Source organism: Anomaloglossus baeobatrachus, chromosome 5 (genome assembly GCF_048569485.1).
Source record: "Anomaloglossus baeobatrachus isolate aAnoBae1 chromosome 5, aAnoBae1.hap1, whole genome shotgun sequence".
Classification (NCBI taxonomy): domain Eukaryota; kingdom Metazoa; phylum Chordata; class Amphibia; order Anura; family Aromobatidae; genus Anomaloglossus; species Anomaloglossus baeobatrachus.
In genome coordinates this window covers 535473170-535500830 of record NC_134357.1, presented here as the reverse complement: position 1 = coordinate 535500830, position 27661 = coordinate 535473170, and the positions used below count along the sequence as shown (strand labels likewise).

General features: G+C 45.0%; 2 protein-coding genes across 2 annotated transcripts in view; both read right to left on the bottom strand.

The window, feature by feature from the left end:
* Positions 1-27661, bottom strand: part of LOC142312166 (uncharacterized) — a 135860-nt gene that overhangs the window by 24273 nt on the left and 83926 nt on the right. The window lies entirely within an intron of this gene.
* Positions 6919-27661, bottom strand: part of LOC142312150 (uncharacterized) — a 40295-nt gene continuing 19552 nt past the window's right edge. Inside the window, exon 6 of the mRNA XM_075351052.1 lies at positions 6919-7137. Within this exon, the coding sequence (XP_075207167.1) occupies positions 6937-7137 (201 nt within the window). The 3' untranslated portion in view covers positions 6919-6936. The remainder of the gene's footprint in view (positions 7138-27661) is intronic.

Here is a 27661-nt window from a genome sequence, read left to right as displayed (position 1 = left end):
CACAAACAACGCAACACACATACAACACCGCTCTCACACACCCAGACAACACCCAGAACATGTACAGCGCCCTACACAAACACTTGGCAACTACACACAACAACATCTATATATATAACAAAAATCATACATTAGCTACACAATATGTAAATTCTAGAATACCCGATGCGTAGAATCGGGCCACCTTCTAGTCTATAGATAATTAGCTATTGAACCTGTTCTACACCCGGGTGTCAATGATTTAGCATCGGGGCAGGATTTTCTTTGTCTATTCCTCTCCTGACTGCTTTCCCCTGCTTTATTTAAATTTGCGATGTGGCCGCAGCCACCACCATCGTCTCTATGGCTGGAGTGTGTGCAGTGCTATGTTCACGTTGTAGTGAAGTTCTTCAATAAAATGGCGTCGGACTCAGCTCTTCCACACACCGCCAACTGTGGCGCAACTTTATTTAAGACACTGTGTCTGCGAATATCATTGGAAACAAACTGGTGACTGGTGATATTCACAGAGACAGTGTCTTCAATAAAATGGCTAGGAGTTGGATATAGTGAGTGAATGAATGAATGTGTGTATATAAGCAGATAACAGAGAGCAGCAGCGTGCGGTGGTCAGAGCAAGTGACATCAGTGCATTGGCCATGTGTGGGTTTGTGAATTGGCAGATAACAGAAAGCAGTAGATTGCGGTGGTCGGCGCAGTCAACGTCAGTGAATTGGCTCCATGTGTGTGTATTGGCAGATAACAGAGAGCAGCAGCAGGAGGTGGTTGGCACAGGTGACATCAGTGTATTGGCCATGTGTGTGTACTGGCAGATTACAGAGAGTAAAGCCAGCGCTACACGCTACGATTTATCTGACGATATGTCGGTGGGGTAACGGTTTCCGTGACGCACATTCGGCATTGTTAGCGACGTTGTTGCGTATGACACCTATGTGCGACTCCGAACAATCGCAAATAGGTTGAAAATCGCTGATCGCTAACACGTCGTTCATTTTCAAAATATTGTTCGTCATTTGGATCGCAGCAGACATATTACTACATTTGACACCCTGCGAACGACATCCACACGACCGCCTTGGTCAAACAATATATCGCTGAACGATTTTGCGTCGCTTGTGCGATCGTTACGTGTGACTGCTAATAAACAACCTATGTGCGATCTCGGCAATTCGTAACTATGATCTGGGCGTGTCACGTCGCTCATGAGATCGTTAGATAAATCGTAGAGTGTAAAGCGGCCTTAAGGCTATGTGCGCACTAGAAATGTGAAGTTTCTCAAGAAAATTTCTTGAGAAACTTCTGGGAGTGAAAGATTTCCGGACCTCCGGAAAAAATCCGCACCAAATCCACATGCGGATTTGCCTCGGATTTGCCGCGGAATAGCCGCGATTTTCCCGCGGGTGGTTCCCTGCGGATTTTGCAGGCTGTACTGCCGAAATCCGCAGGGTACCTGCGGAAAAGAATGGACATGCTCATTTTCTCAAGAAATTTTCTCGAGAAATTCTTCTCAAGGAAATTTCTTGAGAAAAATCCGCACAGTGCGCACAACTATTTTTTTTTCTCATAGAATTTGCTGGGAAATGTCTGCACAAAGATTGCAGACATTTCTCAAGAAATTTCCGTGGCAAATACACGGGTAAATCCGCGGGTAAAACGCACTAGTGCGCACTGAGCCTAAGGGGTGCTTCACACACAGCGAGCTCGCTGCCGAAATCGCTGCTGAGTCACGCTTTTTGTGACGCAGCAGTGACCTCATTAGCGATCTCGCTGTGTGACACTGAGCAGCGATCTGGCCCCTGCTGCGAGATCGCTGCTCGTTACACACAGCCCTGGTTCGTTTTCTTCAAAGGCGCTCTCCCACTGTGACACACAGATCGCTGTGTGTGACAGCGAGAGAGCGACAAATGAAGCGAGCAGGGAGCAGGAGCCGGCGTCTGGCAGCTGCGGTAAGCTGTAACCAAGATAAACATCGGGTAACCAAGGTGTTTACCCGATATTTACCTTAGTTACCAGCCTCAGCAGCTCTCACGCTGCCTGTGCTGCCGGCTCCGGCTCTCTGCACATGTAGCTGCTGTACACATCGGGTTAATTAACCCGATGTGTACTGTAGCTAGGAGAGCAAGGAGCCAGCGCTAAGCTAAGCGGTGTGCGCTGGTAACTAATGTAAACATCGGGTAACCATACCCGATGTTTACCTTAGTTACCAGTGTCCGCAGCTTCCAGACGCCGGCTCCGTGCAAGCGCAGCTCGTCGCTGCTGGCTGGGGGCTGGTCACTGGTCGCTGGTGAGATCTGCCTGTTTGACAGCTCACCAGCGACCATGTAGCGATGCAGCAGCGATCCTGACCAGGTCAGATCGCTGGTCGGATCGCTGCTGCATCGCTAAAATGTGAAGGTACCTTAACAGTGTGTGGTGGTCGGTGCAGGCATGTGAAATCAGTGAAAATTGGCTGCATGTGTGTATTGGCAGGTAACAGAGAGCAGCAGTAGCGCACCCTTGTGGTCGGTGCAGTGATGTCACTGACCTCGGGCAGCCCCCGCACTGCTGTACCTGCTTCATCAGCTCCTCCACCTCCTTCTGCATGGGCGTCCTGCTCAGACACCACTGACTGCCTCTTTAACACACTGCAACGTGCAGCCTCCACAAAGATACCACGCTCAGGACGCGCTCAGCATTATATAGTAAATAGAACAGAATTCTAGAATATTGGTTACCCTTGATAAGGGTCTAGCTGTCCATAGCAACCAATCAGAGCTGAGCTGTCACTTTACCTCGGCAGCTTCAATGCCGAAAATTGCATTCTAGTTAAATAATATAACAGAGTCTTATTTTCAGGGAAACACAGTACTGTATGAACCCCACATATCCTCCTATATACAGTATGAACCCCACATATCCTCCTATATACTGTATGAACCCCACATATCCTCCTATATACAGTATGAACCCCACATATCCTGCTATATACAGTATGAACCCCACATATCCTCCTATATACTGTATTAACCCCACATATCCTCCTAAATACAGTATGAACCCCACATATCCTCCTATATACTGTATAAATCCCACATATCCTCCTATATACAGTATGAACCCCACATATCCTGCTATATACAGTATGAGCCCCACATATCCTCCTATATACTGTATTAACCCCACATATCCTCCTATATACAGTATGAACCCCACATATCCTCCTATATACTGTATGAACCCCACATATCCTCCTATATACTGTATGACCACATATCCTCCTATATACTGTATGAACCCCACATATCCTCCTACATACAGTATGAATCCCACATATCCTCCTATATACTGTATGAACCCCACATATCCTCCTATATACAGTATGAACCCCACATATCCTCCTATATACTGTATGACCACATATCCTCCTATATACTGTATGAACCCCACATATCCTCCTACATACAGTATGAATCCCACATATCCTCCCATATACAGTATGAACCCCACATATCCTTCTATATACTGTATGAACCCCACATATCCTCCTATATACTGTATGAATCCCACATATCCTCCTATATACAGTATGAACCCCACATATCCTCCTATATACTGTATGAACCCTTACAGTCTCTTCCTATATAATATATGAATCCCACATATCATCCTACAGTCATATGAAAAAGTTTGGGCACCCCTATTAATGTTAACCTTTTTTCTTTATAACAATTTGGGTTTTTGCAACAGCTATTTCCGTTTCATATATCTAATAAATGATGGACTCAGTAATATTGCTGGATTGAAATGAAACTGAAATAGCTGTTGCAAAAACCCAAAATGTTATAAAGAAAAAAGGTTAACATTAATAGGGGTGCCCAAACTTTTTCATATGACTGTATATACTGTATGAACCCCACAGTCTCCTATATATTGTATGAACCCCACATATCCTCCTATATACAGTATGAACCCCACATATCCTCCTATATACAGTATGAACCCCACCGTCTCCTATATACTGTATGAACCCCACATATCCTCCTATATACTGTATGAACCCCACTCTCTCATATATTCTGTATGAACCCCACATATCCTCCTACATACACTATAACCCCTACATAAGCCCTTATATAAAGTAGCACAGTCTCCTATATACTGTATGAGCCCCACATGTCCTCTTATATACTGTATGAGTGCCACATATCCTCTTATATACTGTATGAACCCCACATATCCTCCTATATATTGTATGAACCCCACATATCCTCCTATATAATGTATGAACCCCACATATCCTCTTATATACTGTATGAGCCCCACATATCCTCTTATATACTGTATGAGCCCCATATATCCTCTTTTATGCTGTATGGGCCCCACATATCCTCTTATATACTGTATGAACCCCACAGTCTCTTCCTATATAATGTATGAACCACACATATCCTCCTATATACTGTATGAACCCCACATATCCTCCTATATACTGTATGAGCCCCACATATCCTCCTATATACTGTATGAGCCCCACATATCCTCATATACTGTATGACCCCACATATCCTCCTATTATATACTGTATGAACCCCACATATCCTCCTATATACTGTATGAACCCCACATATCCTCCTATATATTGTATGAACCTCACATATCCTCCTATATAATGTATGAACCCCACATATCCTCCTATATACTGTATGAACCCCACCATCTCCTATATACTGTATGAACCCCACATATCCTCCTATATACTGTATGAACCCCACTCTCTCATATATTCTGTATGAACCCCACATATCCTCCTACATACACTATAACCCCTACATAAGCCCTTATATAAAGTATACCATACTCTCATCGCTCAAGTTTTCCAGGGCTTTGCTGCACTGACCCTCCATGAAGCAGACGCAGTGACTGACACATTGGTTGGTGGAATAAGAAGCTGGTGACCCGTTCTCCACCGAAAGAAAGTGGAGGAAGTTAGTGGTTTAAATTAATAAATACAGTGAAACCTCGGTTTTCGTTAACATTGGTTTTGGTTTTCTTTGATTTCTTTTTGCACTAAAAATTTGCTTTGGTTTTCGTTGATTGCCTCGGATTTCATTTGTGTTTGTCTGCATGCCCACGTGACTATGCTGCCATTTTTGCGACAAAAAAGGGTGATCCATGCATTCTCCGGCTGTGTGGCATTATGTGAGTATCACCCCGCTCGTCAGTTTCAAAATGTATGTAAGAAATGTAAGATAAAATGTATGTATTCTTTACATGTGTTTTATATTTAATATTCCTTTTATATTTATTATATGTTCGTTTCCTATTGTTTTTAGCATTACACACTATCTTTATTCTCTAGAAAGTGTTTTTTTTAATGTATTTTAGAGTGTCTAAAACGAATTAATTGGATTTACATTGATTCCTTTGGAAATAATTGCTTCGGTTTTCATTGGTTTCGGTTTTCATTGATCGTATTCAGATGGATTATCAACGAAAACTGAGGTATCACTGTGTATGTGTGTGTATATATATATATACACACACACACACACACACACACACACGAAATTGTATTCTCTTTTCTATGTTTAGCTTTGACAATATAAATAATAAGAGACTGGAAAAGTAAAAAGAAATTCACACTTGGTTCTCACTGCACATGGACTGGTGTCTCGATCATAAAAGCGAAGCCCCAACATACGGATATTTTTATTCACATGATTTTCTAAGTTGTCATCACATTCTATGTATACGGTCATTGGGCTTTGCAGATTAGAGATCTGGGCAGCTAAATGGTAGCATCTTCAAATCACAGGGGGTAGAGTTCACCTCCAGACTGCAAGCTCTCACTAAAACCTGTCTCACTCCAACAAAAGGAATTAAATGCCCAAAGTAATGCGGACAATTTTGGGTGGGGGTTGGTGACCACTTCATTATGATATGGGACTACACTGCTAATAACGCAGCCACAGCCGGTGACTGAGAAGAATCTGTGACTTCTCTGCATTTAGTGGTTACTACTCACCTGGATAGTTATCTGTAGGAATCTCCTCCTTACACCGCTCATCTTCCCTCACATATGTCTCTGTAGTATTAATATGGGTCAGATCTTCACCCTGAAACAAATATTGTAAAAGTCACCGACAAATGGAGAAGTCACATCTATGATCAGCTCTAATCCTGCCATCTCCACCGCTCTCATTACACAAGTATAACACATATAATACTGGGGGATAAAACAAGACTGAGCACAAGACCTTCACAGCCGTCTACACATCATAGGGAGATTTCATGGCCCCTTCTCTCCATCTACCTGATGATCCTGAGGAACATTGGGATTTTCTTGTTTACGATCCTGTCGAAGAAGAGGATGGGGACATCTCTCTGGTGTTGTCCTCTTACTGGAGAGAACTGGAGGAAACACACACAGGGACTGAATTCATTCTTTACATACAGATAATTATAGGCAGTGTGTATTTAGTCCTGTCTATTACCTGGTGATATGAGCGGCTGGGGAACCTCCATCATGACGTCCTTGTACAGATCTTTGTGTCCTTCTAAATACTCCCACTCCTCCATGGAGAAATAGATGGTGACGTCCTGACACCTTATAGGAACCTGACACATACAATGATACCATCATCCCCAATCCCTTCATAGCGTTACTGTATAATGTCACAGCATTCCCAGCAGTGTCACCTCTCCAGTCAGCAACTCAATCATCTTGTAGGTGAGTTCTAGGATCTTCTGGTCATTGATGTCCTCATGTATCAGGGGGTGAGGTGGAGGCCCTGTGATTGGGCTCAGGGGTCTTCCCCATTCCTCAGACACAGGGTCCTGACAGCGGTCACTAGAGGTCTTCTTCACCACTATGTAATCCTGGTTATGGAGAGACACAGTAATAAATCTCACTACAGACATTTCCAGAGTCCTCACCTCTCCAGTTCTGTCCATCTGTTATTCCCATAGATAAGAATGATGTAATGTGACGTCATCAGAATCTCTCACCTCTCCAGTAAGCCGGAAGAGGATCTCTAGGGTGAGGTGTAATATCCTCTCCGCCATCTTGTCCCTGTCCTTATCAATCCTTGACGGGTCAATCAGGAAAATTTTCTTATATAGAAGATCTCCACTCAGAGGATCAGATATTGTAGGGACCTGAATAGAGGTAGCAGGGTATCGATTATTGACATTTTACACAGAAAATACTTTAGATTCAGTTTCTTTGGTAAGAAAAAAAAAACTCCTATGCTTATTAGGTATCACAGAAATGGTACAATTTAAAATGTAAATTGCAAAAATAATGACGTAATTACTGTTCTTTTTTCCAGTTTGCAAAAATATATTAATAGACGTCAATCAGTGCGCTCTATATAACTAAAATGTTGAAAAAATACTAATTATTCTGTCAGGAATGGGACATGTTATTGTGATGTCAGTGGCGTATATTGCAGTGTAGGGAGCCGGTGGGTCTGTGTGCTGCAATACATCTGAAAATTGTGTGTAGGCGGGCTTCCCTCCTGCATGGGCCTGGTTGTGGTCACACCTGCAACAAATGCAATCGTTACCCTGGCTGTCACTGGATCCAGCGGTGGCCGCGATTAACCTCAGTGACACCTCAGCAGATCGCGCTACTCACCTCAGTTGCTGCGTGGAGGTGACAGGAGCGGCGGTGTCTTTTGCAGCTCCTGTCACCTTCATGCTGGAAGCGACGCTGGAGATCCGTGGATTACGCCGGATATGGAGGGCTTTTTGGGGCTTATTAAATTGGTAATGAGGGAATTTGTTTGTGTTTTTTATTTTTAATAAATGATTTTTTCATGTGTGTGTGTGTGTGTTTATTTACTGTAACTTACAGATTAATCATGGAGGGTGTCTCATAGACGCCTGACATGATTAATCTAGGATTTAGTGGCAGCTATGGGCTGCCATTAACTCCTTATTACCCCGATTTGCCAACGCACCAGGGTAAATCGGGAAGAGCCGGGTACAGTCCCAGAACTGTCGCATATAATGTATGCAGCAATTCTGGGCGGCTGCTGACTGATATTGTTAGGCTGGGGGGCTCCCCATAACGTGGGGCTCCCCATCCTGAGAATACCAGCCTTCAGCCGTATGGCTTTATCTGGCTGGTATTAAAATTGGGGGGGACCGCACGCCATTTTTTTTTAATTATTTATTTATTTATTTCACTGCACAGTATAGACACGCCCACCGGCTGCTGTGATTGGGTGCAGTGAGACAACTGTCACTCAGCGTGGAGGCGTGTCTCACTGCAACCAATCATAGGCGCCTGTGGGCGGGGAAAGCAGGGAATACGAGATTGTTTAATGAGCGGCCGGCTTTTTCAAAATAGTAAAAGCCGCCGGAGCAGTGTGAACGCCGTGCAGCGCGGCGCCGGGGATCGGTGAGTATATGAGAGAGGGCTGCTAACTTCAGTCACTCAGGAGTTTAGCGGTCACCGGTGAGTCCTTCACTGGTGACCACTAATCAGGACGCGGCACAGACAGAGCCGCAGCATGACAATGAAGTCGGGTGAAGTTCACCCGAGTTCATTCTGATTGTGCGGCTCGGTCTGTGTCTGCTGTCATCGGCCATTCAGCTCTGCTACATGGCTGTCTGTGTCTGCTGTCAGCGGCCATGTAACAGCGCTGAATGGCAGATGACATAGTAAAAAATACGCATTACACACGCATTACACACGCTAGTAAAATCATTAATTTATTCAGAAAAAGCATGGCACTTGCGTTGCTCTCAGACTTAACGTGAACTAAAATCAGCCGAGTTTTTTTCAGCCCAGTCGGACCGATTTTACTCGCATAGATGTGTTTCCACCCTTATATACATTATCCTCTCATTATATTGCTTCCTCTGGCAAAAATGACAGTTTGGTAATAGAACTTTGGGGCTCGAGTTGAGGTGAATTTGTGTAATTCTGGGGTGTGCTCAATAAGTGGCTTGGAAATAAGTGGAGTTTAAAAAAATAAATATATAAATAAAACAGGGGTTTCAAGAAAAAAAAAGAAGATTTTAGGCCTGTAAGTATTTAATTTTCCCAATTTTTTATTAATTTTTACTGTTTGTTTGGATAATGGAGGGCAGAAATGGAGGTTTTTGATACTGTATATGTACAAGCAACTGAATATCGCTGTGAAGATGTGAGCATGTTGGTCATGCGGAAACTCATGTTAGAGATCTGGAGGCGTAAACTGCAACACTGAAGGCGATTGAGAATACGGAGTGGAGCATGCTGCTTACTGAGTAAACAATTAGTGGGCAAGATATGGAGCATGGTGAATCCTTAAGAATAATTTTAAAGAATTAGGCAGCAAGCTCAAGGAAAGGACCTCCAGGGTAGTGGTCTCTGAAATATTACAGTACCTGTGCCATGTGCAACACAGAATAATGACATATGCAAAAAAATGGGGAGGGGGCGGGGTGATGTAGCCGAGCAGAGCGAATGCATGTGAGAGGAGCTCCTGATATCCTGCACAATATCCTGGCTTACATATCTGGCTGCCTGCTTTCTCACACTCACAAGTTGGTTCGGGTCACCACCAGTAGGCCAGCGGTCCCACCGGAGCTGTCCCCTGGCTTCTGATAACAGACACCACGCCATCTGTGGCTAGAAAGTGAGGCGCGGTGGCCATCTTCCCTGCACAAGGCCCTGCATCCTCACAGTGTGCAGCGCCGCACGGTTCCAGCGTCCGGCTCATCAGCGGAGAGAACAGTGGAGGAGCAAGTGACAGGAGCAATATTCATCTGCAGAGATGTGCTGTGACTCCTAAAGCTAAGAGGAATGCCTCCTCCAAAGGCCAAGTACTGACGGAAAAGGGAGGCGAAGATCAAAGACGATTTAACCCTGAGACAAGTATACGAGCAGCTTATGCAGGCGATATCCACCTGTAAAAGCTCCCTCACGGGGGAAGATCGAGGCGGTACAGTCAGAAGTTAGAATGGATACACACAGCACTTCTGGTAGGATGGTGCACAAGCACGTTCCAAAACCGTCTTTAATCAATTACAGAAAACCATCTACATACCAGCCAAGGCACCTGCACTATAGCAGTATTGAGCCTCGCACATTGATAAAGGTCTTGACAGACCGAAACGTCTGCGTTTTGCTGGTTTGAAAAATTTGCCCATTAAAAAATTTTCAATCACCATTTGAGTGCCATGTTTTCTGTAATTGTACATTCAGAAGTTGGTCTCCTACGCCAGGAAATGCAGACCCTGAGGGCTCGTACTGCAGAGATCGAAACAAGAGTATCTGGACTGGAGGATAAAGTAACACCGCTGACAGCCAAACTGACCAAGGTGGCCGGCTCTATGAATTCATGGCACCAGAAAGCAGATGACCTGGAAAATCATATGAGCCGAAATAACATAAGGATCATAGGCCTGTAGGAGCACTCTGAAGGACAGCACCCTGAACTGTTCTTAGAGTAATCGAGTTTTCCTCGACCTTCGCAGTGGAGAGTGCACACAGAGTCCCATGAGACCCTCTCTGCCAGGTGTGCCACCATGACCTTTTTTGGCGCAGCTGCTAAACTGTAAAGTCAGAGATGCAGCTCTCTGTCTGGCTTGGCAGAAAGGTTCCCTTAAATACAACAATGCTACTCTCTCGATCTTCCCTTACTTCTCTGTAGACCTCCAAAAACAGAGAGCCCACTTCATGGATGTGAAGAAATTAAGGGAGTGGAACATTGTATATTCTATGTTGTATCCTGCTCGGCTCCGCATAGTACATGAGGTGTCATCCCTGTTTTTTACTACACCTGCTGCAGTGGAGGATTGGCTACAATTACATCCGGGGCCTAAGGTATGGAGGCGCTGAGACAGTGTTTCTGCTGGGCGGTATCTCCTGCGCCTCTTAGCGGTCTTCTTCCTCTCCTCACTGTTTGTTGCCTCCTTCAGAGGAAGCTAGAAACTTATTTTGCTTCTGACAATGGAGGATCTGGCCGGGGATTGATGCCCGTGGAATGGGGGCCCTGACTCTTGCGTCCTTATACCACCTATACCAGGACACTATGTTCAGTGATGGTATCCCTATTGGTATTTGAAATGTTTTGTGGGAACCCTGGGAAGAGGTTCCGAGGTTAATTATTTGTTGTGTTTAAGGCTACATATGTGCTAACCCTATTTCTTTGCAGAGACATACACATTACCGCTAGAATAATCTATTGCTAGGCAGGAAGCAGCTCCGGGGAAATTATATGGAAAAGGCCAGAGGGGGTTGGGGGGGGGAGTCGTACAACATGGGTTCAGAACTAGTGTTTATTGCCCAAAAAGCGACTCAAGGTATTTTCCCAAATCAAGCGAGCTAAGGCTCAATTGGTGATACTGGTTGAAACTCATTTCACGCAGGACACAGATAGGTTGGTTTAAAAGCCTTGGGTCCAGTGGTTCATACACACCTTCCACATCAGCTATTCCAGAGGCGTCTTCCTTTTAGTCCACAGGTCTGTTTGGTGGGAAGCCAAGGTGATCAGAAGGGACCTGGAGGGGAGATTTGCTTTTGTGTATGCATCTGTCGATTCCAGAGACTATAGGCCACTTTACATGTCGCTGCCGATCGCACCCGCCCCCGTCGTTTGTGCCTCACAGGCAAATCGCTGCCCGTGGCGCACAATATCGCTAGTACCCGTCATAAGCACTTACCTTCCCAGCGACGTCGCTGTGGCCAGCAAACAGCCTCTTTTCTAAGGGGGTGGTTCGTGTGGCGTCACAGCGACGTCACATGGCAGGCGTCCAATAGAAGCGGAGGGGAGGAGAGCAGCCGCATGAAAGACACGCCCACCTTGTTGCCGGAGGACGCAGGTACGGTGCTGTTCGTCGTTCCTGAGGTGTCACACGTAGTGATGTGTGCTGCCTCAGGAACGACGAACAACCTGCGTCGAAAAGCAGCAACGACATTTGGGAAATGGACGACGCGTCAACAATCAACGATTTGGTGAGTATTTTACATCACTAGCGATGACTCGTATCTGTCACACGCAACGATGTCGCTAACGAGGCCGGATGTGAGTCACGAATTCCGTGACCCCAACGACATCTCATTAGCGATGTCGTTGCGTGTAAAGCCCCCTTATGTCCTATTATGTATATACAACCCTTCACCAGCTCGTACATCTATCCTTAAACAAGCACTGAGCTTCGCCCTTAATTACCCGGACGCATGTGTCCTATGCATGGGAGACTTCAATCTTGTGATCAATGAGGAACTAGACAGGATTGGGCTGGATGGAGGGGACAGCGCCTGCGCTTAACACTGAGGGAGTTGCAGCAGTGTATTGATGGAGGTGGGTGGCTCGAATCCTGGAGACTCCGGCATCCCAATATGCTGTAGTTTCACTTATCAATCATCTACAAGATGCACACTGTCACGTTTAGACTATAATTTTGGATCAGGTAATGTGGCAGCTTGGTGGGAGATATGGTATACGGGGTGCGGGGTATATCAGACTATAAGTACTTTCAAATTCGGTCGGAATGTTAAAAATCCGTCTGGCGGTTGAACCCCTTCTGGCTTAAATTAATTGATCAAAGTGACAGAACCCTGGCCCACTTGGAGGACTTTTTAGCAGCTCACCCCAACCCCCAGAACAATAATTTGGTATGGGATACTCTCAAAGCCTATCTCTGGGGATGTTTAACTTCGACCACAACACATATCAAACAACTGACTAGGGTGGAAGACGACACAGCGGAAAAAAGACTTTGGGACTTGGAGGCAAGATATGTTTCTAATCCAACTGATGGAAACAGGATGAATTGGCTACGCTCATCTAGGTTGTATACACAACACGCTGAGACTAAATCTAAACGTAAATTGTTCTTCACCCGGCAGTCATACTTTGAGCTGGGAAACCAGTCATACATGGCATACATGGTTAGGCAGCATAATGCTTCAAACACAGTGCTGGGTATATGGGAGGCTGACGGCTTGGTTGATGAGATCTTACAACACTTCTACACGTTTTACAAAACTCTGTACAGTTCTAGAAGTGTCCACGGGTTCCAGGATTGTTTGGCGTATCTGTCAGATTTAGAGTTCCCCATCCTGAATCAGTTACAGCGAGAATTCCTAGAGGCAGACATTACAATTGAAGAAGTAACAACAGCCATCTCAGATATGGCCAGAGAGAAGCCCAGACGGCTTTCCTATAGAATTTTACAGCAAATACTGTGAAGCCTTGGCCCCGATTCTTTTGGAGTTCTTCTCGAACTTTTCAATAGGTGGTTCCCTGGCCACTTCTCTATATGAGGCGCATATTATTATGCTGCGGAAGGAGGGAAAGGACCCACTAGACTGTGGCTCATACCGCCCTATATAAATTGGTTAATGTTGATTATAACATCTTTACCAAGATACTGGTGTCCAAGCTTAACTCTGTTATATTAGATACAGTATAGTGCACCCGGACCAAACCAGATTTATGCCAGGGAAAAACACTTGTATAAATATTAGACGGGTCCAATCCATATTGCAGTACAGTACGCTGGTGCCCAAAATGTGAGTGGGCCTTGGCCTCACTGGACGCGGCCTGACTCGATGGAGTGGCCCCACCTATCTGCCTGCCTCCGGAGATTCGCTTTTGGCCCTAAGTTTAGCAACTGGATCCACATGCTGTATAAATCTCCGGTAGCCAGGATAATAGTCAACAATGTTTTGTCATGACCTTTCTCTCTGAGGCGGGGCACGCGGCGGGGATACCCGTTGTCGCCAGCCCTGATTGCTCTTGTTATTGAGGCCCTGGCAATCAGAGTCCTTTCACAACCATCTATTATTGGAAAAACTGTAGCTGATCGCACAGATACAATAGGATTATATGCGAATGATATGGTTGTCTTCATAGAAGACAACCCTACTAATGGTTATAGACACTATAGTTAAATTTGGAGAGTTTTCAGGTCTATGCATTAACTGGGATAAGTCGGCCTTAATACCGTTATTGCACAGCTCCGGAACCCCGCTGGATGGTCTATCACCCCTGCCGGTTGTGCCCGACTTCAAGTACCTAGGTATACGCAGACAGAAAGAACACACACTAGACCTCCAAATGAGTATAATACCACTTCTGGAATATGGTAAACTTAAATATAACTTATGGGGTAAACTACCACTCTTGGTAGTTGACAGAATAGACCTAATTAAAATGATACTGCTCCCTAAGCGCAGTTACACTGTACAGCATAGGGCAGTCCTGGTACCTAAGTCCTTCTTCTCATCGCTTAATTCGCTCATCTCTTCCTCTATATGGGGGAAGTCTAGGCTCAAACTCTGTCTGTCTACTCTACAGAGATCCAAGGGATTAGGGGGGATGGCTCTACTGAAGTTTTTATGTATAATCTGGCAGGACAGCTTAAAGCACTGAGCCCCTGGATGCCGCACTGTCAGTTACCTAATTCGGAGGACCATCTGGTGCGTGCAGTGGGGACCGATTGTCTGTTGGGCTTTCTGGAATCGAGCAGACCGGGGGTGCCCAGGCTATTACCTATCCTTAAGTTGGCGCGATCAGCACGGTGGCAGGCTAAGAAGGTAGCGGGCTTCGAGGGGGTGGTGGTGGAGCTCCCACTGTGGAAAAACAGTTATTTTCCTACTCTAATTGATCATCCCTCGATGCAGTTCTGGGCAACTCATAATGTTCTTGCATTAGGAGATTTCTTTACTCTAGGAACTAACGTCTTTAAGTCCTTTGGGCAGGTTCAGGCTGAATATGATGTCCCAAGATCCCAGTTTTTAGATACCTTCAGGTTCGCACGGTAGTTTAATCTCATATGCAGAGGCGTAGTGAGGGAGCAGATATCCTCATTTCCAATGATCGATATTCTGAAATCACAGGGCCCCCGGAGCTTGATATCGGCTATACTTACCTGTTATCGGTGGGGGTGGACATATTCCCTGCCAGTCCAGGACAGATGGAGGCATTTGATCCCTTCCTTACAGGGGGAGGAGTGGGAGGAGTTATTGGAATCGCCAACTACAGTGTCCCCATCCGCTAATAACAGACTGATTCACTGTTACATTATTCATCAGGCATATCTCACTCCCACTCGTCTGTTCAATATGCACCGCTCACGCACGTCGGAGTGCCCATGATGTCATCTTTCTGGGGCCAATTTTACACACGATATGGAGATACCCTATTATCTCGGCGTTTTAGCAGGAGGTTATCTCTCTACTATCATCGTCGTTTCGATTCCTGTTCCGTGCCAACTTTTATTGAGTCTGTTTGGGATTGTGATTCACCAGGCATATCTCACTCCCACTCGTCTGTTCAATATGGGCCACTCACGCACGTCGGAGTGCCCATGATGTCATCTTTCAGGGGCCAATTTTACACACGATATGGAGCTGCCCTATTATCTCAGCGTTTTGGCAGGAGGTAAACTCGCTACTATCATCGATGTTTCGATTCCTGTTCCTTGCCAACCTTTATTGTGTCGGTTTGGGATTGTGGAGGAGTCGTGGGACCACTACATGAAAATATTTCTTAGACAAACCTTGTTCATGGCTAGAAAGTTGATAGCCCTAAGGTGGATTGGCGGTTCGGACCCAAAGGTGCGGTCTTGGGTCAAACTGGTCTACGCAATTATACCCTATAAATGGGTAGTATACTACAACAGGGGGCGTCCAGAAAAATGTAATAAAATTTGAGACCTGAGGAACTCCTCCCCCGACACACTCACAGAAACATAATCCCTATGGGTGTTAGTATGCGGAATGCTATGCAGTGGTATACTGTGACATTATGTAGCTATTATTGTTATCTCTTGTTTTTTGTTTAGGTTTTTTAGGCCATACTGTTAGAGTTGTCTGTATGCTTAGTATAAATCCGTTGAATGTATAAATATTTGGATGTACAGACAGTACTGTTACTCTGCTTCAGGTATAGCTGGTATCATGGAGGCCACATAATAGTTCATTATTATGTTTAAAGTTGCTATAGTCCTTCATGTGTCAGACTTGTATAACGCTGTTTACAATTTCAGCTGTACCGTGTCTGACTTAATTATGTTAATAAAACAAAGATAACCTCTACACAACATTTGACGTACTGGGTACTTCATGAAAGGCAGTGCCATTCTGACCAAGGATGTACCCAGTACGTCATGGCAATCGCGGGGGTTCCCACGCTGTACTCCCGCCATTTCCACCGGATCCCCAGATGATCTTGTGGCTGGGACCCGGCTCTCACTGCCAGTAGCGGTGCCCACGCTGCTCCCGGCAGTTTAACCCCTTAAATGCTGCGATCAATATGATTGCAACATTCAGGAGGCAAGGAGAGGAATCCCTTACTTTTCCCTGGCGATTGGGCCCCTGTAATATGATTACAGGGACCCGATTGCTGCAATGGCAACCCTGGGTCATCACCATGACGACGCTGGGTCACCCAGCTCTGGATCGCCTTACAGATCATGCCGGATGCAGCGTCTGTGAGGCGAAGTAACAATCACGGGGGTTCCTGCACTCTACCCCCGAGATCGCAGTCGTGACTCCAGCTTATCTTGTAGCCGAGACCCAGCTGTCACTGCCAAGAGCGGTGCCCATGCTGCTCCCAGCAGTTTACCCTTCTAGATGCTGCATTCAATGATTGCACCATTCAGGAGGCAGGGAGAGGAATCTGGCGATCGGAACCCTGTAATGCAATTACAGGGACCCGATCGCTGCCATGGTAACCCTGGGTCATCATCAAGGCGCCCCAGAGTTACTGTACTACGGAGAGCCTAAGAAACCATGCCGCCTTCATGATGTGTAAGGCGAAGTGACAGAGCTGCTGCAACCCTGACACTTATAATCCCCTGCAGTGATCAAGCTCTGCAGGGGATTAGATCAGTGATCAGATCACTGAACGTTAGTGTCCCAGAAAGGACTAAGTAAAAAAAAAGTCAAACAAATGTTAAAAGTATTAAAAAAATGTGGGGAAAATAAACAAAAAAAAAATAAATATTCCAATAAATATGTATATTTAAAGGGAACCTGTCATCAGAAATGTAGCTATAAACCTAAAAGTTTCCCCCTCTGCAGCTCCTGGGCTGCATTCTAGGAAGCTTCCTATAGTTTTTGTGGCCCCTTTTATTCCAAAATAAATACTTTATAAACTTGTACCTTTTCTTATGCAAATTTCTTTAATCATCCATGGAGGCGGGCTGCCTGATGTACGTTGCTGTCCTCCTGCCGATTTACGCCGCCCCCGAACGCTGAATTTCAAACCTCAGGACGCCGCCCCTGGGCGCCCGTGGTCCCGCGCATGCGCTGTGCTACTGTAGCGGTGCCGTGCACTGCGTGCACGTGTGACCGCTGGTGACGCTTTGCGCGGGCACCGACTGCTCCGTCCGCTCCTCCTATCTATTTACTGCTGCTGAGCAGGATGGGAAGGAGGTGACGTCCGGTCATCTGGCCAGCGAGCAGAACGCTGGAGGAATAGGCGAAAGTGCGGTCACGAGGTTATGGGCGGCACTTGCTGATGACACTCACAGCGCCGCCCATAACCTCGTGCCCGCGCAAAGCGTCACTAGCGGTCACACGTGCACGCAGTGCACGGCACCGCTACAGTATCACAGCGCATGCGCGGGACCACAGGCGCCCAGGGGCGGCGTCCTGAGGTTTGAAATTCAGCGTTCGGGGGCGGCGTAAATCGGCAGGAGGACAGCAACGTACATCAGGCAGCCCGCCCCCATGGACGATTAAAGAAATTTGCATAAGAAAAAGGTACAAGTTTATAAAGTATTTATTTTGGAATAAAAGGGGCCACAAAAACTATAGGAAGCTTCCTAGAATGCAGCCCAGGAGCTGCAGAGGGGGAAACTTTTAGGTTTATAGCTAAATTTCTGATGACAGGTTCCCTTTAAGTAAAAAAAATAAAAATGAAACAAAAAAAAAAACAACCTGCACATATTTGGTATTGCCGCATCTAACTACCCAAGCTATAAAACTGTCACACTAGTTAACCCCTTCAGTGAACATAATAAAAAAAAAAATTAAAAAAGGTAGCAAAAACTGTCTTTTCATCATATACCTGCCTAAAAAAGTGGAATAAAACGAGATCAAAAATTCAAATGTAAAAAAAACATGTTATACTTGAAAACGTCATCTTGTCCCGCAAAAAACAAGCCAAAAAACAAGCCGCCATAGAGCTGCTTCAGTGAAAAAATAGAAAAAAAACTGTAGCTCTCAGAATACAGCAATGAAAAATTATTTTTTTTCCTATAAAATAGTTTTTTGGGTGTAAAAGCAGAACAACATAAAAAAACTATATAAATGAGGTATCCCTGTAATCGTACCGACCCGAAGAATAAAACCGTTTTATCACTGTCATGAAACAGTAAATGATGTAAAAAAACAAAAAAAAACAATTCCTGAATTTGTTTCTTTTTGATTATACCTCACAAAAGTGAAATATAAAACGATCAAAAAATATGTGGCCCTAAATAGTACCAATAAAAACTTCAATTTATCCCGCAAAAGATGTGCCCGAGTTACTCTCCTAAAAAATCTTGCAATACGGCATGGCTCAAAATTATTCTGCACTCTACACTGAGCGTTTACACTGGGATTACGTGTCAATCTCTGAAAAACACGATTCAGATATAATACCCAACTGAAAATTCACTGTGATGAGGCAGAGGGAGTCACTTTGAAATCACGTCTGGCCTGTGGCCCGGCTGTGTCCATATTTTTATGCGTCTTTTCAGACGTGCACAAAAATGCAGTCAGCAACAGTTTTTGTTCATCATTGAAAAGACGGACACCGCTGAACAGAGGCCAAACGGAGTCCAGAGTAACTCTGCTGCCTCATTAGTGAAAGGATCTGTGGTAGGCTTCATCTGAATCATGTATTTCAGAGATGTAGTTTGAAACCCTGATGTAAGTGCTCAACATAGAGCACAGGATAAAGGGGAACTAATCCAAAATGTTTACAATCTTTAATTCTGCAACATTCACTGCATTTGACACCATGGGTGTTTTCAAGAGACTAATATGTCACTACACCCATAGATGAATAGTTAGAGGGGTGTAATTTCCAAAATTTGGTCACTTGAGGGTTTTTTTTCTGTTCTGCCGCTTAGGGGCTCTGAAAATGGAGTCCGTAAACTACTCTAGGAAAATCTGGGCTCCAAAAAATCAAATAGCGCTCCTTACCTCCTGAGCCCTGTGGTGTGGCCAAACTGTACTGTACAGTCACATGTGGGGTATTGCCACGTTCAGGAGAAATTGTGCAACACATTATGGGTCCTTTTTTTTTTAATCTATTCCCCTTGTGAAAATTGCAAATCTGGAGTTAAAACCACATTCTAGTGGTAAAATACCAAGGTTTCTTACCGGTAGCCAGTTTTTCCAGAACTCATGAGAGCAACACATGAGAGAGGGATCCATTAAGCAAGGACAGGAAACCATTCTGAAATAAAAGGGCAGTACCTCTACCCCTCTTTAGTTGTTTTCCGAGAATGAAAGGACCTCCAACAATTGTTAGTAACTTAACTCCGTCACCTACTAATACACACACATGCACACCATTATAGTGCACACCAAAGGGTGAGAATAGAAGAGAAAGAGAGAGGGGGGGGGATTATATGGATGCTGTCATGGATTCTGGAAAAACCGGCTACTGGTAAGTAACCTTGGTGTTTTCCCCTCACCCATGACAGCACCACGTGAGAGAATTACAGAGAACTGTATAGTTTAGGGAGGGACCACAGCCTCAAGAACCCTTCGACCAAAGGAATGATCAGCCGAGGAAGATAAGTACAGTCGGTAGTGTTTGAAGAAAGTAGTTTATGAGGACCAAGTAGCAGCCCTGCAGATCTGGTCAAGAGATACCTATGCCTTCTCTGCCCAGGAAGCCGACATTGCTCAGGTGGAGTGAGCCCGAATGTCATCAGGGGCAGCAGCACCACTAGCAGAATAAGCTAAGACAATATCATCCCTAATCCATCTAGCTTTTAGTCACTCCCAACCCTTTTTTACTACCCTAAAAGGCTATAAACAAAGATTGCGTTTTTCTTAACTTATGTTAAGTTAAGTTATGTTGGCATCTTATGTTGCCGACATATACTGTAACAAGGCCCGCCTGACATCTAACGTGTGGAACTTGCGTTCACCTGGATTTTTTGGAGCAGTGCAAAATGAGGGCAGAATCATTTCCTGAGATCTATGAAAGGTTGAAGCAATCTTATGGAGATAGGCCGGATTGGTTCGCAATATTATCCTATCCTCAAATACTTGAGTATATGGAGGAACTATCGAGAGTGCTTGGAGATCACTGACTCTACGGGCTGATGTCAAGGCCACTAATAACACCGTCTTCTGGGTTAGCATCTTAAGGGGCACTGCGTCAATAGGCTTGAAGGGGTGATCTGTGAGGGCTTCCAGCACTAAATTTAAATCCAACGGAGGAACTTTAGAAATGACTACTGGTCTGGTTCTATTGCATGCTTTCATGAACCTTCTAATCCAACTATGTCCCGCAAGGTCATAATCATACAGGGCCCCTAAAGCCGAAACTTGAACCTTTAAAAGGGATGACCACTAGTCCTATCTCAAAGCCCTTTTGCAGAAACTTCAAGTTCCATGCCGTCAGATGGAAGCCCTTTTGTTATGCATGGAACACTGGACCCTGTACTAGGAGATCTGGAATCTCTGGAAGGACCCAGGGATCCGTGAGTGACATAGACCTCAGGAAAGAGAACCAGGGCCTCTTGGGCCAAAAGGGTGCGACGAGAAGGACTCTCGGCTGATCTTCCCGATTTTCCGTATAATTGATGGTAGCAGGACAATTGGCGGGAACCCGTAAGCCAGTTGGAAAGTTCATGGAAGTTGGCGTGCATCCACTGCATATGGGTGTTCTGCAGGGTTTAAAGAGGAGAACCTGGCATCCTGTCTGTTGGACCGAGTGTCGAAAAGATCTATTTGAGGTCTCCTCCAGAGAGCTACAATGCGCTGAAAATTTTTCGGATTCAGACACCATTCCCACTGCTTCAACTTGTGACGAGTCAAGAAGTCTGCTGTTGTATTTGAAAGTCCTTTTATGTGAAGGGCCGAGAGGGAGAGGAGGTTCTACTCCACCTACTGGAAGAGACTGTAAGATGCGGTCATCAAAGACTGAGATCTCGTGCTCCCCTAGTGACAGTATAGGTAAAGATGGTTGACCTCAGGGAGATCAACATCCAACACCGCGGAGACACCATTATGTGCTTCTCAACGAAGTGACACTAGAACAAGGCACCCTGGGAAAATATGTAAAACAAGAATGCCGCGGAGACACCATCACATGTTTCTCAACGCTGGCAGGACACTAGCAAGATCTTCACCAGGAAGGAACAACCACGGGAAGGGCAGTCTCCAGTCAAGGAAACCGCCTATACCAAAACATGGTATCCATCCACAGACAGCTGTTTTGGGGTATTTGCTCCTCATCAGTGTGGAGTAGGAAACTGGCTAGTGGGAGCAATGCCTAGTAGAAGACTACATAGGTAAAGACGGTTGACCTCGGGGAGACCTGCCAGCGTTGAGAAATATGTGATGGTGTCTTCGCGTCATTCTTGTTTTGCATATTTTCCCAGGGGGCCTTGTTCTAGTGTCACTGCGTTGAGAAACATGTGATGGTGTCTCCGCGGTGTTGGATGTTGATCTCCCCGAGGTCAACCATCTTTACCTATGTAGTCTTCTACTAGGCATTTCTCCCACTAGCCAGTTTCCTACTCCCCACTGATGAGGGGCAAATACCCTGAAACAGCTGTCTGTGGATGGATACCATGTTTTGGTATAGGCGGTTTCCTTGATTGGAGACTGCCCTTCCCGTGGTTGTTCCTTCACAGTGAAAGACCTGGCTAGTGTCCTGCCAGCATTGAGAAACATGTGATGGTGTCTCCGCGGCATTCTTGTTTTCCCCTAGTGACAGTGTCTGCTGCAGTCATCGCCATCGCGGCTCAGTTATAGGCTACACTCATAGCTGGCAGTCTTCTCTATGGCTGCTCGCTCTGAGATGTAGCAGAGCTGGATATGTCGTCATGGGACCTGCAGGGTGTGTGGGATTAATAAAGTGGTGAAGGAGGATATGCGTTTTGTACTTTATTCCAAATAAAGGATTTTTCTCTGTGTGTGTGCTTATTTACATTCATTTACGGGTTTGTGATGCAGGTATCTCATAGACGTCTGTGCCATCACAAACCTAGGGTTTAGTAGCAGCTGTTCGCTACTATTAGGCCCTTATTACCCCAAATGGCACCGCATCAGGCCAACAAGAAGAGCCGGTAATGCACCGGGATTGTCACATCTAATAGATGTGGCAATACCGGGCGGCTGCGGATTGAGAGTACCAGTCCCCAGCCGGCATTATCATAGCTGCTGATGAAACTTGGGGGGAACCGCACGTCGTTTTTTTTTTTTAATTATTTAACAAAAGAAAAGCAAAAAATCCTGGCATAAAATAATCGCGGCAATAAAAATGCGGCAAAACACCGGGTTTTTTACCAGGAGGTGTAGATTGGATGTAGGAATATGGTGTAAAATTTCAGCACCAAATTTGCATCCCTTGGCCCAGAAATGGAAAAAAAAAAAAAAAAAATTGTGCCAGCAGGTGGAAATTTGGTGCTGAAATCTGGTGCAGATGATTTCAGCACCAAATATGCACCTCCTGGCAAAAAAACTGCAGCAAAAATCACAGAAAAAAACCCGTGGCAAAAACCGCGGCAAAAAAATGTGTCAAAACACCGTAGTTTTTTTCCAGGAGGTTTAGATTGCATGCAGGAATATGGTGTAAAAATGTCAGCACCAAATTTGCGTCTCTTTGCCAAAAAAACTGCGATTTTCTGCTAGGAGATGCAGATCTGTGAACTCAGTGACCTCCACCTGAGGTCAGGTTACCTGCGATCACAAGTGAATGACCGTGGGAACCTCCAGCTGTGACCACAAATGACCTGAGTGACGTCACTGCTCATTGCGCAGCTCATTCATTCATTTTCTGGAGCTCACAGAGAGCGGTCGTTCTCTATGGCCTTTCTCTGTGATATTTAGTTGTAGCAGAGCTAAAGCGGCGTGTGACCTCGTGTGGATTACGCCGGACCTAGAAGGCTGTGTTGGGGGTTAATAAAGTGGTGAAGGAGGGTGCGTTATGTACTTTATTCCAAATAAAGGATTTTTCTCTGTGTGTGATTATTTACATTAATGTACAGGTTTGTGATGCAGGTATCTGATAGCCTGTGCCATCACTAACCTAGGGCTTAGTAGCAGCTGTGCGCAGGTATTAACCTCTTATTAACCGATTGGCACCGCATCAGGCCAAAGGGAAGGGCCGGTATCGCACTGGGATTATCACATCTAATAGATGCGGCAATACTGGGCGGCTGCGGGCTGAGAATACCAGCCCCCAGTTGGCGTTATCTTGGCTGGGGATGAAAACTGGGGGGACCGCAGGTCAGATTTTTTTTATTAGTTATATAAATAAAAAAAAAGCCGCATGCAGTTTCTCTTAGACCAGAATCACACTTGTGAGGGACTTGCGCAAGTCTGCCATGGCATCACCCGGCAAAGCCTCGCACATGTGACTCTGGGCACTGGATACACAGCACAGATACAGCCCGATAGCTGGGGCTGCAGCCGTGGGCTACATCTGTGCTGCCGATTGTTTTATTTGTTTATTTTTTACCTCGATACTGACCCGCAGACACTTGCACTGCTTTCCCTGTCCACCGACCGTCCGTGATTGGTTGCAGTCAGGTGACACGCTGATACTCCGGGTGGGGGCGCATCTAACTGCAACCAATTAGACGCGCCGGTGGGCGGGCAAAGTAGTGAATATTGAATTGCCGGCTCCAGAAGGTAAAAGCGTGACCCTGAAGGAGTTTGCCGCCATGACATTGCCTCGGTGCGTATACCGCGCACGCTCCTACCCCCTATCCCCTCCACAGAACATTTTTAATCTCCGGATTCTGGTGCCCATTGACTTATATGGGCACCGGATTCCGGCGCGGATCGGACTAATGCGGGCTTTACACGAGATGAGCTATCGTGCGATGCATCGTCGGGGTCACGGTTTTCGTGACGCACATCCGGCATTGTTCACGACGTCGTCTCGTGTGACACCTCCTAGCGACGCAGTATCGCTCACAAATCGTGAGTTGTGTACTCGTCGCTAGGTTTCATAAAATTGTTTAATTAAAATGGCGCCGGTTGTTCATCGTTTCCGTGGCATCACACGTTGCTCCGTGTGACACCACAGGAACGATGAACTCAGCTTACCTGCGTCCCGCGGCACCTGCCGGCTATGTGGAAGTAAGGAGGTGGCCGGGATGTTTACATCCCGCTCATCTCTGCCCCTCCGCTTCTAATGGCCAGCTGCCCAGGGTGGATTGATTTAAATCACGCCGATTTAAATCATGATTTAAATCACGATTTAAATCAAAAGATTTTTTTCTATTTAAATCGGATCGATTTAAATCATGATTTTAATCATGATTTAAATCACTGATTTAAATCAAAAGGTTTTTTTTTAATATAAATCACGATTAAAATGAGAAGTGAGAGCAGTGTGCATGTGCGCCCATAGTTACACGGACGAAACTAGGGGCAACGATCTAACGCCAGGGTGAGGGGGGACCCCAAAGTAAGTAAAAATCTTTTTTGTTTTACTATATGGCAATAGGTAGGTGTTTAAAAGCAGCATGTCTTAATTGTATAAACTATTAATAGCCTCCACATTTTGTTCATACTGCCCCTTTAATTCCACACTTCTAGCTTGGTTTCAGTTTTGGTTTAGTTTCTTTTTCCCTGCATTCAGTTGACATGCCCAAACTTGTTGGATAGTCAGCAGTACTTGGCTCAGGCTGTAGTAACATCAGCAGTGCTTGGCTCAGGCTGTAGTAACAATCAAACTTCATAAGTGATCTGTGTGAGCCATGGCAGCAGGTCGTAAGAGAGACCCTATTTGGGTTCATTTTGTTGAGATGCCAGCAGCAGATCTTGGAAAGAAAGGTGCAAGAGCAAAGTGCAAATACTGTCAAAAGGATATCCAAGGACTTGTTTGCCGTTTGAAATCACATGAAAACTGCAACCAGAAGGGAAATGAAGATGTTGATAGTGATACAACTAATGTCAATGAACCCCCACAGCTTCTTATGCACCAGGAGCCTAGTACTAGTGGTAAGTCTGGCAATTAATTTACAACCTATTTTTTTAACAGACATTTTACTGGGATGGTTAAAGTCTATGAAAAGAAAAATTCTAGCACTGGTAGTTCTGGAGTATAGAATTTAAATTTATGTTAAGGCAATATTTCACAGAAAATTAACGCTAAAGGACATGTGCACCTTTATTTTTTTAAGGTGCACATGTCCCCTTCCCCGCAGCGCTCTTACCGCCGATCCCCGCAGCGCTGAGATCCGTGGCTTCGTTTTGACCGTCTGCCTCCCGTCCTCCGGTTGCGGCCTACTCGCAGTGATCCAGCGGCGTGACGTCAGCGGGCCGCACGCTCCATTGAAATGAATGGAGGCGCGCTCAAGGACGGGCAGAACGAAGCCACGGATCCCCGCAGCGCTGACATCGGAGGTAAGAGAGCTGCGGGGGGAGGACATGTGCACACTGTGACTGGCTGCACCTTAAAAAATAAAGGTGCACATGTCCTTTAAGTAAAAATAAAGTGTGTATACGCTTATTTTTTTTTTATTGTAGGCTGCAATTCACTTTAAGTCTGCCAAATTGACCATTTTAAAAAAAAAACATTTTTAAAACTTTTGTGACATAATTTTTTTCAGTTGCTGAGGCTCTGATATTAGTTACCAGTATTACAGCAACCTCACCGGAAAACTTGAGTAGCATAACTTTTGAGACAGCCCTTATAGGACGAGGACCATTACATTGTTCAAAAAGTTTGTTTCAATATTTTCGTTATATTTCTTCAAATACGCAGTCGATTTATATTTTTAATTTCTGTGCTTTCAGGGTCAAATATGGCTTGTGCTGCACGTGACAATCAATATCTGGGTACAACTTCAACAAAGCAGCCCAAAAAAAAACTTTGCGTGCAACAAAGTGTAGAAAAATTCATCTTAAAGACTACGACGAGCCAGAAAGAACATTTTGATGAATTAATTGCTAAATTCATATTTGCAACCAATTCTTCTTTCCGACTAGTTGAGCACCCATTGTTTGTACAAATGATCGAAGGAATTAGACCAGGCTACAAACCACCAAGTAGTTTGATATCTCAGGAAAACATCTTCAGGCTGTATACGACATAGAAAGAGTGGCTTGTACAAAATATTTGAAAGACAAGGTTGTTAACATGAGCTTGGATGGTTGGAGCAACATCCACAACGACCCCATAATTTGCACTTGTGTCACAACAGAAGATGGTGAAACTTACCTTACAGACACAATCGACACATCTGGAAATTCACATACTGCTGAATATTTACTTGAAATTGCTAAGAACTCAATTCACCAATGCCAAGAACAGTTTGGATGTAAAGTAAGGAGCTTAGTTACTGATAACGCAAGCAATGTGGCAAAAATGCGAGCGGAACTGGCACAGGATGACACAAATGTCATTACATACGGTTGTTCTGCCCATTTGTTGCATCTTTTGGCAAAAGACCTGCATATTTTGGGTGTCAAGGAACATGTTGTAGAAATTGTTAAATATTTCCGCAATAATCATTTTGCACATGCAACCTACAAGGAAATGGGAGGACTGAAGTTGGTTCTACCACAATATGTTAGATGGAATACCTTGGCTGACTGCTTGGAACTGTTTATTAACAACTGGTCAAAATTACTGTCCATTTGCGAAACACATCGGGATAAAATTGATGCTAATATACGAAGCAAAGTATTAAATCTTGGTGTGAAGAGAAATGCCGAGGACCTTTTGGAAAGGTTAAAGCCAATATCGATTGCGTTGGATAAAATGCAGAAAGATACTGCAACCATAGCTGATGCCACAGAAGTTTGGAAAGATTTAGAAGGTTCTCTAGATCTCTTGAACCTCTCAAACAATGTAAAGGTTGCAATACAGCACCGCAAGGACCAAGCATTAAAAGAAGAACACTATTTAGCCAATATCTTGCATCCCATCTACAGAGGGAAAAAATTATCTGAGGCGGAAATCAACTCTGCAATGGAGTGGCTCGCCAATACTAACCATGACATTGTGGCAACTGTGCTGAAATTGAAGTGTGAATCTGCACCATTTCAAAAATACATGTTTGCAGATAACGTCGTTAATGAACTAAAACCACTGGACTGGTGGAAGTCGCAATCACTTGTTCTTCCAGCAAAGATAATAAATCTAGCTACTCAGCTACTGACTGCATCGGCTTCATCCGCAGGAGTAGAGAGATTGTTTTCTTCATTTGGTTTTGTGCACACAACAGTCCGAAACCGCTTAGGAACTGCTAAAGCAGGACAACTGGTTTTCCTATTAAAAGTCCTAAATAAACAGTAGGCTTAAAGGACTGATGTATTCACTGAAGATGTTTGCTTACTTCAAACGTTAGAGATAGGCTATTGTTAAAAAGTACTTAGGGGTGCTTCACACACAGCGAGCTCGCTGCCGAGATCGCTGCTGAGTCACGCTTTTTGTGACGCAGCAGTGACCTCATTAGCGATCTCGCTGTGTGTGACACTGAGCAGCGATCTGGCCCCTGCTGCGAGATCGCTGCTCGTTACACACAGCCCTGG